General features: G+C 48.8%; 7 protein-coding genes across 7 annotated transcripts; 3 read left to right on the top strand and 4 right to left on the bottom strand.

Annotated features, from left to right (window-relative positions):
* AGABI2DRAFT_134686 (hypothetical protein) lies at window positions 1-2,438 on the bottom strand. The gene is made up of 10 exons (XM_006459146.1): window positions 2,239-2,438; window positions 2,138-2,188; window positions 1,918-2,078; window positions 1,593-1,862; window positions 1,466-1,543; window positions 1,029-1,126; window positions 788-971; window positions 520-736; window positions 78-465; window positions 1-28 (listed from the first exon to the last, which is right to left on the bottom strand). Exons 1-9 carry the CDS (start codon window positions 2,318-2,320, stop codon window positions 425-427), a joined length of 1,182 nt encoding a protein of 393 aa, XP_006459209.1. The 5' UTR covers window positions 2,321-2,438; the 3' UTR covers window positions 1-28; window positions 78-424.
* Window positions 2,439-2,520: 82 nt separating this feature from the next.
* On the top strand, window positions 2,521-4,342 carry AGABI2DRAFT_201214 (hypothetical protein; the record flags this gene model as incomplete). Its single annotated transcript, XM_006459145.1, has 8 exons — window positions 2,521-2,630; window positions 2,683-2,818; window positions 2,871-2,927; window positions 2,983-3,009; window positions 3,061-3,079; window positions 3,133-3,559; window positions 3,620-3,685; window positions 3,741-4,342. 6 exons carry the CDS (start codon window positions 2,521-2,523, stop codon window positions 3,438-3,440), a joined length of 657 nt encoding a protein of 218 aa, XP_006459208.1. The 3' UTR covers window positions 3,441-3,559; window positions 3,620-3,685; window positions 3,741-4,342.
* Window positions 4,343-6,230: 1,888 nt separating this feature from the next.
* Window positions 6,231-8,303, bottom strand: AGABI2DRAFT_191216 (hypothetical protein). The gene is made up of 8 exons (XM_006459144.1): window positions 8,089-8,303; window positions 8,007-8,035; window positions 7,856-7,949; window positions 7,699-7,802; window positions 7,539-7,647; window positions 6,715-7,485; window positions 6,475-6,661; window positions 6,231-6,418 (listed from the first exon to the last, which is right to left on the bottom strand). Exons 1-6 carry the CDS (start codon window positions 8,281-8,283, stop codon window positions 7,381-7,383), a joined length of 636 nt encoding a protein of 211 aa, XP_006459207.1. The 5' UTR covers window positions 8,284-8,303; the 3' UTR covers window positions 6,231-6,418; window positions 6,475-6,661; window positions 6,715-7,380.
* A 287-nt stretch (window positions 8,304-8,590) lies between these two features.
* Window positions 8,591-9,489, top strand: AGABI2DRAFT_149377 (hypothetical protein; the record flags this gene model as incomplete). The annotated part of the gene is made up of 5 exons (XM_006459143.1): window positions 8,591-8,678; window positions 8,731-8,888; window positions 8,937-9,072; window positions 9,125-9,250; window positions 9,305-9,489. The coding sequence occupies 5 exons, from the start codon at window positions 8,591-8,593 to the stop codon at window positions 9,487-9,489; spliced, it is 693 nt and encodes a 230-aa protein (XP_006459206.1).
* A 58-nt stretch (window positions 9,490-9,547) lies between these two features.
* AGABI2DRAFT_66857 (hypothetical protein) lies at window positions 9,548-11,056 on the bottom strand (the record flags this gene model as incomplete). Its single annotated transcript, XM_006459142.1, has 7 exons — window positions 9,548-9,759; window positions 9,813-9,909; window positions 9,972-10,201; window positions 10,246-10,613; window positions 10,663-10,783; window positions 10,838-10,930; window positions 10,993-11,056. The coding sequence occupies 7 exons, from the start codon at window positions 11,054-11,056 to the stop codon at window positions 9,548-9,550; spliced, it is 1,185 nt and encodes a 394-aa protein (XP_006459205.1).
* Window positions 11,057-11,097: 41 nt separating this feature from the next.
* Window positions 11,098-11,943, top strand: AGABI2DRAFT_116179 (hypothetical protein; the record flags this gene model as incomplete). Its single annotated transcript, XM_006459141.1, has 6 exons — window positions 11,098-11,149; window positions 11,198-11,324; window positions 11,374-11,434; window positions 11,490-11,668; window positions 11,721-11,822; window positions 11,871-11,943. The coding sequence occupies 6 exons, from the start codon at window positions 11,098-11,100 to the stop codon at window positions 11,941-11,943; spliced, it is 594 nt and encodes a 197-aa protein (XP_006459204.1).
* Window positions 11,944-12,158: 215 nt separating this feature from the next.
* AGABI2DRAFT_116178 (hypothetical protein) lies at window positions 12,159-15,371 on the bottom strand (the record flags this gene model as incomplete). The annotated part of the gene is made up of 9 exons (XM_006459140.1): window positions 12,159-12,956; window positions 13,008-13,209; window positions 13,260-13,525; window positions 13,577-13,705; window positions 13,761-14,410; window positions 14,465-14,519; window positions 14,570-14,836; window positions 14,888-15,172; window positions 15,228-15,371. The coding sequence occupies 9 exons, from the start codon at window positions 15,369-15,371 to the stop codon at window positions 12,159-12,161; spliced, it is 2,796 nt and encodes a 931-aa protein (XP_006459203.1).
* Between the last annotated feature and the right edge of the window lie 74 nt (window positions 15,372-15,445).

Raw genomic sequence — 15,445 nt, 5'->3', positions numbered from 1 at the left:
TCGAGGCAGATGCCCTCTCCGTCGCTTTGTATGTCGTCCCCCCCACCCACCTCATATTCCATCTCATCTACGCCCAGAGGCTTTGAGCCTGCTCCAAAGGAGCTCCCAGGCCAACAGCACACCGCACCGGTTGACGAGGAGAAAGCCCAGCGCAAACAGGAAAAACGACAAAGAAAGGAAGAGAAAAGGGCTAAAAAGCTCGCCAAGCTAGAGCGCCGCCGAGACAGATCTCGCTCCAGATCCCCACCACTCCCTCGCTCCAGAAATCTACGAAGATCACGCAGCCCCGCCCGACCACCACGTCACTCAGACAGAGACTACGATGCAGACGAGAGAGAGAGAGAAAGAGAAAGGGATCGTCGACGTTGGGAAACGAACGCTCGCCGTCGTTAATGTGTATATTTTAATTTCTGTTTATCTATTATTATGCACCAGACTTCCAATAAGCAATATCTCCATCAACCACTGCAAAAGACTCTTCAGTCAAAGACTTTTCTTCAGACCCGACCAATCACTTACTTTCATATGGCTTGCCCTGTTGTCTCAGCTTTCCTGCTGCTTTCACCGCCGGTTCACTCCCATGCTCTTTCAAGTCATCATATGACATAATTTCACCACAAACAAACTTGTTTTCAAAGTCAGAGTGGATCACACCAGCTGCCTGAGGCGCCTTGGTGCCCTTTCGTATCGTCCATGCGCGCACCTCGTCCGGCCCACACGTAAAGTAACGGATGAGCTACCAGCGGCAATTAGTTGACCATTGCTCTATTCCATCCCACTCACTCACCTCCAGGCTTGAGTATCCAGCTTGAGTAATCTTGGCAAGTGCACTCGTCGTACCCATTTTCTGCTCTTCTTCTTTCTTTTCTTCAGGAGATAGCGAAATAAGACGTTCCTCCAGCGCTACAGAGAATGGAATCAACGGATCTCTGGGGTTGTTTTCGTCAATCCACGCCTTGATCTTGGCTAGCCTATATATGCACTTCATTGAGGACAAAACATTCAACAGCCATGAATAGATCACCCACCACTTGTTCTTTTTCCTCACATAGTCCTTCTCGCTTAAATTTACAAGATAAGTAACCGGTTTCGCAGTCAGAAGCGATAAGCCATTGACAACATCAATCTGAGAGAATAACGTCAGTAATCCACTAAAGGTGCACGGGTATCGCAGAAAAGGATTCAGAAAAAACGAAAGATTTCACGAGAATTTTGGGGCGTTACTCCCTCTTCAACGAGCTGAGTTTAAAAACTGTTTCATCACAAGGGAGGAAGAGGTCAAGCATAATCACCTAAAGGTCAAAGTATCAGTAAACAATAAAAGCGGAACAAGGCAGATGTGGAATATCAGAAGGATAATAAATATTTCAAAGAATCTGGGGCGTTACTCCGTTCTCAAAGAGCTGGGTTATTCGAGCAGATGCTCTTTTTCATCGTGCAACACAACTGTCATATTTCAACTCACCTCTTTATTTGTCCATTCAGCTTTGCGGACATCTTTTTCGTCAACAGTAAGGACTTTGTACACCTTCTCTACCGTGGCCTGAGCAGCCATGAGTCCACGATCCCACAAAAGGCAGCTAAGCACGCACGAGTTCTTCTTTTCGAGCTTTATCAGCCAAGCTCGTGGAATTTAGAGATCTCGTCGTCTTTTTCATATTTTCAAGGGCCTTTTCAACCCACTCAATATCTTTGAGTCGGAGTTCGTTTTGAATAATCTCCATATCACGAATGGGGTTGACGTCTCCTTCCACGTGCGTGATTTCATCGTCGTCAAACGATCGAACCACTTGGAAAATACCGTCGACGGCACGGACATGAGACAAGAAAGCGTTACCGAGACCTTCTCCTGTGGATGCGCCCTGCAAGCGATTTATTAAACCGGAGGAAAAAAAAAGGAAAAAAAAATAGGCCTACTGCAGTCAAGCCAGCAATATCGATGCAAGTGAGGTGGGCGGGAACTTTAGAGGCTGGTTTGTACACGTCGCACAGCCAGTCAAAACGAACATCTGGGACAGGAATGCGGGCCTCTTCGGGGTTTATCGTTGCATAGGGGAAGTTGGCAGCTTTGCCGAGGTCTTGAATGCGGGTGTGAGTGAGGGGGACATCGGATAGTAACCAAGGAAAGGTGACGGACCTGTTTCTGACAAGACGTTGAAGAAGGATGACTTTCCAACGTTGGGAAGACCTGCGGAGACATGGAGACGAGACAAGGAAAGCAAGGCGCGCAAAACCTGCCTACGATTCCAATCTTGAGGTTGTTACCAGGACGACCAAGAAGTACGCGCTTTTCGCGAGGCGGTGCTTTTTTCGGAGGCATTTTCTTCTTTGCGAGCCTTGGGGGAGAGGTCGAAAAGCAGGCTCTGGGAAAGAAGAGGCGAGCGCGATCTACCAAGAATCGATCAATCATATCCAAAACGGGAACTTGGAGGAAAAAACCAAAAAAAAAAATAAGCGAAAACAAACAGTTGAAACCAAATAAGTACCGGGACTACATCACATGACGCCGAGACACCCACCATGGAAAGCGTCTATCACTCTCAGCTCTACAGCGCAGCAGGGTCGGCTATCATGTCTTTTGACCCTGTCAAGCAGATTCATCAACACCTGTGTGCATTCCACACATATTCGTTGGTCTAGCCCTTCAGAATATATTTCTCTGCATTCACATGTCATTGTTAGACACGACCGCAGCCGTCATGTCGAGGCTCATCACTTTTGCACCCACCTCTCTCCTGATTTTCATCAGTGTGTGATTTACGACTCGGAAAACCCACACGCAAGGCTCATCGGCATAGAGTATATTGTCTCGGAAAAAGTGATTTACTAACAACTACATACGGTTGCCTCATGCTCACTCTTATATTTAGATATTTGAGGGACTGCCCGAGGAAGAAAAGAAGTATTGGCATTCCCACAAGTACGAGGTTCGTAGTCGTTGTTCTTTCGTCGCCCACCATGGCCATTGAGACTCGTCAACAGGTCGAGAGCGGATTGTTGCAGATGCAGGTGTGTCCAAAAGTTTAATGATGTCACTGCCCATCTCATATCTATTTTTAGACCAAGCGCTTCGTCCCTGGCAAGTCGGCCCTCTGGCTACAGACAGCAGAACGCTTATTTTGTGTTCTTTAGGCGCCATCACTAACTTTGCAGAAAAACCGGCAATGGCAAACCTCCAAAAGACCTATGGCAAGACTATACACACTTGGCCAGTTGATGTGTCCCCCGAGCTGCCACTGGGACCGCCCAGTCTCATGATGGCGTACACGTCTGATGAACAGGTGCCCCACGAATTGGTACGTGAGCGGGACGAGAGACTTGGCATGGATACAGAGGGGCAGAAGAAACGCCGAGAAGGGTATCTGCCCAGTTATGAAAAGAACAATGACGCCGATGCATGGGAAAAGACCGGCAGAGGAGTAGAATTTATGCCCCACTAGTGCTGCACGTGACTCTTCCCCCCCTCCTCTTCCTCCGCTGTCATGATTGTTTTCCGTCTCTTCTTCTCCCTTTGTTTTTCTTTCCTAGTCTATGCACAGACACAGACGATAGTTGATGAGTACGATCCGTCTTTGTAATAAAGTTGTCTTTCTCCTTTTTCATGCTCTTTTCCATCCAGGGCAGGTCAATCCGTGGTCGTAGTCGGAACTTTAGATCCTGCGGGTCTCCCCGTAACCCAGACAATGTAAATAGTATTTTTCGTCCTCCTAAGTGCCACTATTGACTCGATTCGATGCCAGTGAAACCCTGCCTGCAGGAGGGGTGGTAGACCCAAACACGAACACCCTCACAACTACAGCGGACCCTGCAGCAGCTGCAACGACTACCCCTACAACTACAGTAACACCTCCTGGACAAGGGCCGGTAGATGAGCCTGCTGCAACCACCGGGACGCCTTTCGGTCCTACTCCCTTCACTTACACGACTGAAATCGACGGTGTCACTACTGCAGTTCTTGACACCTTCAGCCCTACTGATATCGCAACCACCCCGTTTACTCCAACTGCAAGTGGCACTGTCTGGGAATATAGTGACTGGCTCAGCAGTTTTGGTGGATCTCAAGCCACGGCTGCTGCTGCTGCTGGTAGTCGCAATGCGGGACATAGACTAGGCGCTACGGACGCTGTTGTGATGATGATGACGACCTGCTTGTTTTCAGTTTTCCACTTGCTGTGAATATGTTCTAGCCTTCAAAATATGACACTTGTATCTAGTGTGTTGTTCAAACCTTGACATTGTATCTAGTTTTTCGTTGTAGAATAGAGCCAGTGTTTTCTGTGTGACCGCCATCAGTTTGCAATATACCGCCTCTCTGCCCCTGCCATGTCTGGCGATGGTCCCCAACAGACAGAATGGCTTGCAATAGCCTTCCTGGTCGAAGCTTCTCTCACTCTCTTCCACGACTGGAACCGTCTTTTTCAGGACTACATTGTCCAACTGTTGCAGCGTGCCAACCTCATCAGAAAAGTCGTGCGTCATACCCATGTCTTCATCCCATGTTCATCTCAGCGAATCCCCCCACGCTAGACACGCGTTGCTTTTATCACCTATGGCACCGCAGACACATTTCCATCCCCCATCATTAAAAAGATATACTTTACAGAACTGCGCTTTGTTCTACAGGACATCATGGATGATAGAAGAAGACTCGGCATAGGCGAGACTGATTCTGGCGGCGGAAAGGGAATGGCAGCCTTGGAGGGGTTTGCGACCGTCTTGGATGTACGCTACAGCGTTCTACACTGTTCCAGGGTTCCTCTGACCATTGAATAGATGTTTGACTTTCTCCGTACCGTGGCTCCTAAGGATTTGGAATGCCGCGTCGTGCATATCGCAGCGTCTTCCCCGGATAGCTCGGAGCATCCACGGTGGAACATATCTCCCTCTTCCGACTCTTTAACCTGGGAAGTTTTACCCACAGAGCTCAAAAAAGTAAGCACGCTTGCCACTCGTCTACATACTCTCTAACAAGGTATTGTAGCGCAACATCCAGCTCAGCGGAATCAATACCTCTATTGGTTTAAATCGGTTCGCGGAGCTCTACACGCAAGTATGAATAGTTGTTCACTATGTCACTGATGTATTGAATGAATAATACAAGTCTGCAACAGATAACCATACCCCACCCTGGTTCAATGTGAGGGCCCAGGATCATGTGTATCTAAATGGCTTCGCGCTTGCACAGGCGCAGCCCAAAGGTTAGTGGCTCTCTCGCCTTTTGCGTATTGAATCTCCTTCTGAACACTTGTCCAGTCAAACGCGCAGGTGAACCTGTAGCTGTCGAACGCACCCCGGAACTTAAGCGAGCAAAACTTGAGTCAGCGCAGGTTACCATACCCAAATCCCCTCCTTCTGGACAGAAACCCGTTTCCGCCTCCCCTATGCTCCCATCCTCTTCCAACACTGCACAACAGCCCGGTCGACCCAGTCGACCCAGTAATCCACCCCCTGCTCAGCCCAGTAATTTACCCCCTGCTCAGCCCAGCAATCCACCCCCTGCTCAACCCAGCAATCCAGCTCAACCCAACGTCCCACCCCCTGCCCAACCCCCTGCCCAACCTCCTGTACAACCCCCCGCTTCTCAGCATACAGTTCAACATCCTGGTCCACCACATGGACCACAGCCAGCAAATCCCCAAGTTCTTCAAGTATTGCAACGAGTGTCAGTTCTTTTTCCGAAAAAGAAGCAGTTGGAGGATGAGTGTAATCGGTTGCTCGGCCAAAAGCAAGCTGCAATGGCTCAGGGGAACGCTGAAGCAGCGGCAGCGTGCGATCAACAGCTCAATATACGCAAGGAACAACTCGCAAAGGTTGGCCAGTATCTTATTTCTCTGCAACAACAAGCACGCCAGGCGCAACAACAAAGTCAAGCAAATGCTACGGCACAGGACAGCTCCCAGGCTGCTCAGACCGGTCTTGCCGCACCTACGCCACCCCGGATAGCCATGTCCCCGAACCTCCAATCCCAAGGTCCCTTCAACTCGACCCCCGTGATCAATCATCGGTCAACTCCAAGCATCCAGAGTCCCAGCCACAATAACTCTAGTATGCCAACTTCGACACCGAACCCTGGGTTGTCCAGTCCCGCTGCATCCCATATGGCTTCTGCCTCAATTCATGCGACCCCCAGGTTTGCCGCCGCGCCGATGCAAAATCTCACCGAAGCGAACCGTAATCGCACTGCATCACTTGGTCCGTCTATGTCACCCGGCATGAATGGGCCAGCGACCATCGCTGAGGCAGGACTTCCTCACAATAACATCAACAATCCTGGAGCGATGCAGCAGCCACAGGGGGTGCCCGCTCCTCAGCCGGTTCTCGTTTGGGAAGGTATCCTGAGATTCAATGGAACTGGGTCGGATGGGCAGAAAAAAGAAGTACATACAGGTGTTTCAGCCAGCTCTTCAAATGCTAGTAACAGGTGCTGGTTTTCTTCACGATATTTAAAAGTTTACATCACACTAAACGATTTTGCAGCCACTCAGAATCATGGCCGCCATCACTGACTCTGGTGCCTGCACCAACTCCTGCCGTGTCTATTCAAGAATTCCAGGAATGGATACGTCGGACGAAACCCGTCCTGTGTACATTCAAGGCGAGAGGTCCGGAAGACGAAGCGAATTACCAGGTGTTGGTCTCAGTGATGTCAACAAAAAGAATGGTACGTCGACCTCCCCACCTTTGGTCGACATAATTAGCTCCATGTTTTACTAGTATGCAACTGCGTCATGGATGTTGCCAAACGGTGTCCTCAAGGAGAATGTCCTGATTTTTCCTATCAACAACATGGGATTATGTGGTGCTTTCTTCCCGCTGAATGGGATACCAGAAATGCCCAAGGCAACCGCTCCTTCCTCGATACCTCCTGCCATCGTCAACTTGATCGCGCAACTGCCTCCCGAACAACGCAATGCGGTAATAACGCAGATCAGGCAACGAGCGACCGCTGGACAAGACCCGCGTCCACTTTTTGAAGCGTTAATCCAGCGTGGTAGGCAACAAATGCAGAGCCGCGCTGCTATGGCCAACCATTTTGCGTTAAATTCCAATATGCCTCAGCTAGGTGCCATGGGCAACGGCGTTAATTCCATGAACATGATGAACCTGAATTCAATGAACTCCAATGGCGTGAACCCCTTTGGAGGCATGCCAAATCCGCCTACAGTGCTTTCCAATATGAATCGAAATGCGGCTGGAAATGGACCAGGAACGAGTATGAATCTAAACTACGACGTTCTGCAGTCTTTCATGCAGCGAAACCATCCTGACGGAAATAATAACTCGTCGGGTATGGGACTGGGCTAGGATCAAATCTCGGATTTCTGGGTGAAGGCATAGATTCTTGTGGTAATATTTAAGTTTACAAATGTAGTATTTAATTCAGGTTTGCGGTGTATAGAAATTTCCTTCCGTGCCTTGGATTTTCGTATGGTCTGCGAGATTGGCTTGTGCTTCGTACACAGTTATTACAGGATTGTTCTTCCGCTACAATGAGGTGGATGAGTTACATATACTGCTCCAGAAAAAGACTGAAATACCTCAGTCCAATGCCCAAGGAATCCTAGGTAATAAATTTGGATTGTGTCACTGCCTTGACTCTCGGGGAAGAATAGGGTGAGGGAAGAGACATTAGAGAATTTCGCGGTCCTGTTAAACCCGTCAGCGTTCAATTCAAAGTATGAAACTGCAACAATTCACTTGACCGCATATTCACCCACTTCTCGTCCTTGGGCAACTTCAAACTCCTGAGTAGGAGTTAGTTGTTCAATATCGTCAAAGTCCATGTGTTCCTGATTGGCGTACTGGAAAAAGAACATGAGTGGCAGGTACTTATCGAGAGTTGCTCCCAACGCACTATTCGAACTTTTTTGGGGGTTTGGTCACCCGGACCTGTCTTGAGCAACACGGCGCGCAACCTTACTGAACCCGTGAACGGTACTCTTATGATCCTATAGCGGCAATGTTTAGTCATGTCGTTCGTCCAAGTTGAGAGATAACTACCGGACATTTGATCGTCAGCATCAGACTCAAGGGACTGGACTTGTAGTGAGTGTGCATTCCAGGACGCTGGGAAGATGGAAGACCGACTTCAGCTTCGTCCAAACGCTTGTCCCAAGGCTTGATGACGACCTCGCCTAGTTTGCTGGTGTTCAGGGCGACGACATTGGCGCGGTCGATGTGAGAGTAGAGGCTGTCTTGAGGACCGAGATCGGCGGCGTCGTGGTCGTGGTCGTGGTCGTGGGCATGGTCGTGGCAGTGGTCGTGGTTGTGTTCCTGGGGCATGGCTGGGTTGATGGTATGAGCAGGGCTGGCCGGCAAGAGCCGAGCGGCCTTTCTCTTTTCTACTCGATGGTGAGTCCTTGTCAGTGTTTTCTCACTCCTCAGGATGCTGTACATCGTAATTTGCGTTCGATAAACACCAGTCCTACACCAAAGGGACCGCTCGCCGGCGTGTCCTGGGTCGGGTGGAATGAGACAACTATTTACTCTCTGACTGCTGTTCTTGCTTTTGTCGTGGGCGTTCCGAGTGCTGAATAATGTGTTGCAGGTTTTTCTGTTGTAAATGTGGTGTACAGTAGTGCTTTTATCCATGTCTTCGCAACCGCCCGCAGAGTCCAGTCAGCCTGGCCCCCTGTTCAAGGTTTTCAAGCCTACAGACTCTCAGCCTCGCCTTCCACGTAGGCCTTATGTCTATCGTCCCAGGTCGCCTTGTTAAATACTAGTACTTAGCCCCCTTGCCCGATGAATACTTTGTACCAACAGCGGCAGACCTCAAAGACGCGCAATCCACTCTTACTGCCCGGACCAAAGCGTTGGTCGATGCTCCCCTTCAGTCTCGAGCAGTCAGGGAGGCTGCAGAGAAATCTAAGCGAGACCGATGGCCCTTGGTAGTACACTCTCTATCTATTGGCGCGGACGACTAATCCAATCCCTAGACGAGAATTCGAATCAAGTTCCCTGATCGCACACAGCTAGAGAAGGTCTTTGAATCCACTGACAAGATTAAGTCGGTCTACGCCTTCGTCAGAGAATTATTGAAGGACGACGTCAAACCCATAAAGTTCATCCTGTGTGAGTCGCCATATCTATGTTGTGGCTTACTTCCTAAGCTGCATATCCTCAGACCAATCTCCTCCGAAGCGTGATTTCAAAGTATCTGACCCTAAAGTCAAAGCATTGTCCCTTTCAGAGCTCCAGCTGTCCCCAGCCTCAATCCTTCTTCTCCGTTTCGAGGAAGAGAGTCTTAACCGTGCGCCCTATTAACCTTTTGATATTGAGTATATCGACTCATCAGCTCCAATAGATGTGAACGTCACGGCTCCTCTCCTGCCGGAAGTATTATCTAAAGCAATCGATTTGCCCATACCACCGGCCCCAGAAAGCGTTTCTCAGAAGCCATCCCCAACGCCTATCGCGAATAGCTCATCTACCGCATCCAAACCGCTGTCAGGCAACAAGATACCCAAGTGGTTAAAGATCGGAAGTTAGTACATCTTGCTCTACTATAACATTTGACTTCATTCCATTTCTAGAGAAGTAATGTCTATTAGTATATTGGAAAATTAGGATCTATAGTGTTAGACCACGCTTTTAAACCACCAATAATATCTTGGATACGGCCGTCCGGTCGGATACTGCGAAGGGCCTCTGCAGCTATCCGTGAATCGTTACCTAGACGGCAAATGATATACATTGGCGTTGCTGCAGCTTGGGGGAGGTACACATCCGGCTTGGCAACAAGTTCAGCCAGAGGAACATCTAGACATCCACATATAAGTTTTTCAATGAGAGTTATCACAACAGAGTCCTACTTTGAGACGACGGTAGCTGGCATATTCCGAATTCAGTCGATGGACGAACATCGAGTAGATGAATCTCTTGTCCACTATCAAGAACATTTTTGAGATCCTATTAGGATATTTTTTAGATAGATAAGTAAGAAAGAAGCTCCTTTACTAAAGACTCCCTACCTTGACTGTGGCCCGATACCCAACAACTCCATCCACTAGACCTCTTTCTATCCAATTTGGTCTTGGCCCTCCACAAACCTGCACGTAATCTGTTTCTGCGATCATATCCAGAGAGAAGTCCTTTCTTCCACACGCAAAACAATCTGCTTTGCGTGACCGAAGCTTGATGTAGCGGAAGGGAGGAGAACCTAGCGCAGAAAACAGTGTCATGGACGGCTTTCGATCTGCGCCTTGTTAAGTGTCGGTTTGAAAGTTGAGTCGTTTATCAACTTACTGTGAAGTCCTGTCACGAGCTTTATCGTCTCCAATGCTTGAAGGTTCCCGATGATACCCGTTACGACACCTAAGATTCCTGTCTCCTCGCAGGTGCCAGCATTTTCTGGTGCAGGCGGCTTGGGGAACAAGCATCGGTAGCAGGGGCCATCTGGCCCAAGGTTATAGATAGCTAGCTGTCCCTCGTATTTCTGTGCAGCACCACTGACGAGGGGTTTTTTCAAGATAACGGCGATGTCAGACAGAAGGTAGCGAGTAGGCGCGTTATCCGTGCAATCTAGAATAATATCATATCCACCAAGTATTTCCAAAGCATTTTGTGGCGTGAGTCGGCTGGTGATTACATTCACCTGGATCGATGAGTTGATTCTATGACTGTTGGCCTGCTGAGCTTCCGAAAAGAGGGGATGATGCTCACCTTCTTAGGCTGCCAGCAGCCGATTCCGCTTTGTGTATGCCAATCGAGCTCTCGGAGTGTAGAATTTGTCGCTGTAGATTCGACAATTCAACAAGGTCATCATCAACAATACCAATTATACCTGTAGACGTTTTTGAGTATCATTTGACCTTTGTCAAACCAAGGGTGACCTAACCAACACCCGCAGCTGCGAGATATTGAAGAGCCGGACAGCCAAGCCCTCCAGCACCAACGACGACAATCGAGCTCTGCTTTAATTTTACTTGGCCTATTCAGGCTTATTTGGGTAAGGCAAAGTCAACCAACAGGCGAGGAACAAGCTGATCTGACCCGGAAGTCCGAAACCATCTAGGATCATTTGACGGCCATATCTCTGGTAGTCGAGCAGATGCATGAAGAAAAGAAGAAATATTAGCTAAGCCTCCAACTCTCCTTATGACCTTGAACCCGCAAGTCAGAGAGGAGGGCGGCACCATCGTCCACACAGGTATCCAGTAGACTCATCATCTGTTTTCCTGTCCCTTACAACGAACAGGTTGTAAAAGGCCTCCCGTCCTTCCATGGCCAGACGTCTCTAGTCAGGGAAAGTGGTCTGTTTCCTCCTACAAGTTTGGCTTCGGCGCGGAATGTCTGCGCGATGGCGATCCAGATACCTTCTGGCAGTAAGGCTGACCTCACTCTCTGCGGGCACATACTAAATTTTTGGAATAGCTCGGACGGTCCACAGCCGCATTATATAACTGTCGAGTTTCCTCGTAAAGTAGCCATTCAAGTGCGTTAATTCTCTCTGTGTCTTAGGTCCCAATACCATCTGAATGTGTTGTCAGAAAATCAGTATATTTCTAAGTTATCCGCAAGACGATTCTTATACACCCACGACCCTTGCCGTCCGTGCTGGAACAGGACTGAGCGACCTTCAGGACGTTAGAGTAATCACTCTAGAGAAGCCCGAAGGTTGGATCACCTTTGATGTCTCTCCAGAGCCCAACGAGGATAATGACGGTTTGTTCGTGCCATTGTCTTGTTCTGATTACTTTCTAGCACTGAATTTCTTGAAGAAACCCGGTTTATGCGTATGTTGTCCAGGTGATCATCCTTGCTAATCATATGAGTGGCAAAGATACCCATGTACGCGGTCTTCGTATTCTTGCACCAATTGAGTAAGTTTATATGTCCTTTGTTCCCCTTACTCGCCTAATTTTTTACAGAGACCAAGCTCATGACGACGACCCTTTTGCCTTTGAATCGGCGGTTTACAAATGGTATGAAACCATTCGGTGATAACGATCTCCGTAGCCGGACGATGTCCTTCGGTGCAATTGTGGATGGATACAACAGGCTAGTAGTATGCAGCGTACAGACAAATAAAATATCAATACAAAAGACCGCCAACGAATATGTACGTAGACTACATCTAATAATTAAGTGGTAGGGTGGTATCTGAATTGGGCGTTAGGATAGGGGTGGATGAGGACATTCTGGGAAGATGTATCATGTTATAGGTGACTGTCCCGCCTAGGAATCCCATTACTGCACGCCGCACTCTGATATGGGGTAGTGTAACTACCCGCAACAGGTGTGGAGATATTCCAGGCTATCTGCGATGGAGAGCCGACCTTAACCAGAGGCATTGAGAACGGATTCATACGACCAGCAAGAACACTCACTGTGGATCTCTGGTTGGCACTTGATCGAATATCGCTGTAGGATGCATGCTGAGTGGATTGAAGACGTTGATCATAGTTCTCACTGTGTGGACCCTGTGCTTTGCCGTTGGGGGTGAATCCACCTCCTTGGGGCTGGTAGTGGCTGAATGATATTGAAGAGGGCTGGTGGCTGTAGAGATGCGTCGACATATACGGCTGGCCTGAAGATAGATACCGATCGGGGATTCCAGAAGTGCGAGGGTCGCCATAGGGCTGAGTATAGTTATACCTCCCGTTTGCTGCATGATAGAGTGTCGAAATAGCTGAGGGTTGGGGTTGGGGAGGCGAGGATGATGACTGAGATGTAGTATATCCCTGAGAAAAGTATGGGTGGTACGCTGCTGTATGAGGATTAGATGGAACGTAATTAGCGTTTTGGCGGTTGACGAAACGGTGATGGTGATCTCGTGTGGGAGAACTTGATGCTTCCGGAGCAGAAAACATTCGAGATCTACACTGCTGGCAAACGAATTCAACAACATCCCAGTTTCGCTTTGCGTGGCCAGCACGTTCATCAGCTTGGTCATGGCAGGTTATGTGTTGCCATTTGAGGCACTTTCCACAAGACATCATTGGTGATTCGTCCTCCTGTCATACACATGTAAGGATAGACTCCAATGTTTGGACTTGTGATCTTACAGGATTTACGCCCCTTCTCCGGCAAATTTCACAGTCGAGTTCCCAGTCGCTTGACTTAACACCTTTGTATGTGTTGCTCGTGGAGGGCCGCGTTCGTCGCTTCAAAATACCAGGGTTGGAGGGTGTCGTTCGAGAATGGGAGGGTTCTGCGGCGGTAGAAATCTCATCTTCCGGCTCACGATCGCTTGACTGATTTTCATGTCTGATACAAGCTTTAGTAATGAAAAATAATCTTGATAAATGGACACCAACTCTTCAAGTTCAGCTTGCCTGCGCGACTCGCGGGCTTCTCGTTCTTTTCTGCGCTGTTCTCGGCCTTGTTCACGACGAAGACGTTCTTCTTCTTCCCGCTGCTTGCGTACTTCCAGTCTCCTGGATCGACTCATCTTTTCTTTTTCTTCAGCCTGACGCCGCGCGGTGAGTCGGGCCTCTTCTTTCTCGCTCTCCCTCAAAGCGATGCGAGATGATTTCTTGCGGTGAACAAGTGCATTCTCCATGCGTTTTTTCCTTTCCAGTTCCTATACACAAGTCAGCAATCTGTAGGATCCGCTGGAAAAAAGCAAACTCACCCTGAGAGTTTCCGTGATTTCGGGTACAATCTCATTGGTGAGAAACTTGTATAAGGCCTTTTCAAGGTAGTGCGTCGCATTTTCGAACCGTTCTGTAATATGTTCCCATTCTTCAAGCGTGACACAGATCTGGATAATGGATAAGATAAATGAATAAAAGTCAGGTAAAACTAAAGGAACACACCGTCTCCCATTCTATGAATGCGTCATCCACTTGTTTACCTGATTCTTCCTCTTTGGCAGGTGTATTGTCATCTTCAACGACGGTTGGATGAACTTGCTCGTCATTGAGTTTTGGGACCTCCTCATCCGAATCGTCTGATAATTCGGTCAGCTCACTATCACTATCATCATGAATGCCGAGTGTCTGCTGTGGATCTCTCTGACTGCGATTTTGGTCAACTGGATCGGCGATATTGGTTTCGCACTCGCTGTCCGATGATTCATCCATCCAATCAACTGGAACGGCCTGCCATTCACTTCCTTGTGACCCACGCAAACGAGCACTAACCCGAGTCCCTATCGCTCGTGAAGGTGGCTTGGGTCTGTTGGAGAGTCGGGTTGCGGGTCGATTTCCATTTACTTGTCGAGTAAATTCAGCGAGTTCTTTGACTTGCGCGTCGAGTTTGATCTTGGCTTGTATTTTGGCAGCCCTACTGGATCCAGGTCTCCTTGGTGGATCATCCAACTTTATTGGGGTGGTTTGGGTGCGTGGACGTTTTAGCGGCTTGGGTTTTTGAGAAGCTTGATGTCCCTTTTGGTTCCCTGCAGGTCTCTTGCGTTTCCGCGACTTTGGGGGTTTCGGAAGAACCCTTTGTATCCATAGTCGGTCGCCTGTTATATTGTAAAAGAGGTTTCTTGACGGTCGACTGACACATATTCACATACCACCGATAAGCCAGAAGGAGTTTTTCTTGCTGTCATAACCTATAGGTTCATGACGCTGACATCTCACGTCAGTCCATGCATTGGAGGTAGTGTAATTAGATTTACCCAGGTGGCAAGCTCATCGTCGTTTCGCATTAGTGTCCTGAGTCGTGTGGGGTTTTGGAATTGCCATTCAGTCACAAAGTGCAAGGAATCGAGTTTGGCGAGCATTGGAAGTTCGAACCAATCGACGGGAACCTGATGTTCAACTACATGAGCCTTGTCTTCCGGCTCATGGGTGGGGGCAGGGGAAGCTTCCGATGCTGCAACGGACGGTCCAGCTTGTGGTGTAACTGCTGAATCGGGTTCAGTCAGAAGGGTCTCTGATGGGACCTAACCAGAAGCATGAAAAAAGCCATATGAACGAACGGGGCAGCGACACACCTGTTTCGCCTCTTGGTCTTCGGGAGTCCTTTCACGCGACTCCACTGCTTCTCTGGGTGGTTCGGAGCCGAGGGGATTTGTGAGCGGATTTCGTTTGATATACTGTTTCCGGAGAGCAGATTGCCAGTTCTCTAGTCTTGGTGGACGACGATAAGGCCGATAAACATTACTGAAGACGGTAAGGACGCACGATATCTTTCTGTCGTACGAAAGGGTGTACAATAGCCTTTGCATGACATGTGCGATGACTTTGTTCGTACCATGGACGAGGTCATTCTCTATGTCCTGCGCGGTAGGGAGGAGATTTGAATAAGGACCGGCGAGAGAATCTGAGGCTTACTGTGACAGTGACGTCGGGGACATGGAGGAGCGGTGAAAAGGTAGAGATGAACTGCGAAAAGGCCGCCCACTTCCACTGGGTGCGCAGGACGGCGAGGTCGTCGGTGGGGGCTGACAAGGGCTGTTCTGACGCCCGCCGAGCCATTCAAGGCAGAAGCAACAACACAAACGTATGTCGCCAGTGACTTTATGTTCCTGCAGATTATATAACACGCCTAT

Source organism: Agaricus bisporus, assembly GCF_000300575.1.
Source record: "Agaricus bisporus var. bisporus H97 unplaced genomic scaffold AGABI2scaffold_3, whole genome shotgun sequence".
In the NCBI taxonomy this organism is placed as follows: domain Eukaryota; kingdom Fungi; phylum Basidiomycota; class Agaricomycetes; order Agaricales; family Agaricaceae; genus Agaricus; species Agaricus bisporus.
This window is presented reverse-complemented; position numbering and strand designations above follow the sequence as displayed.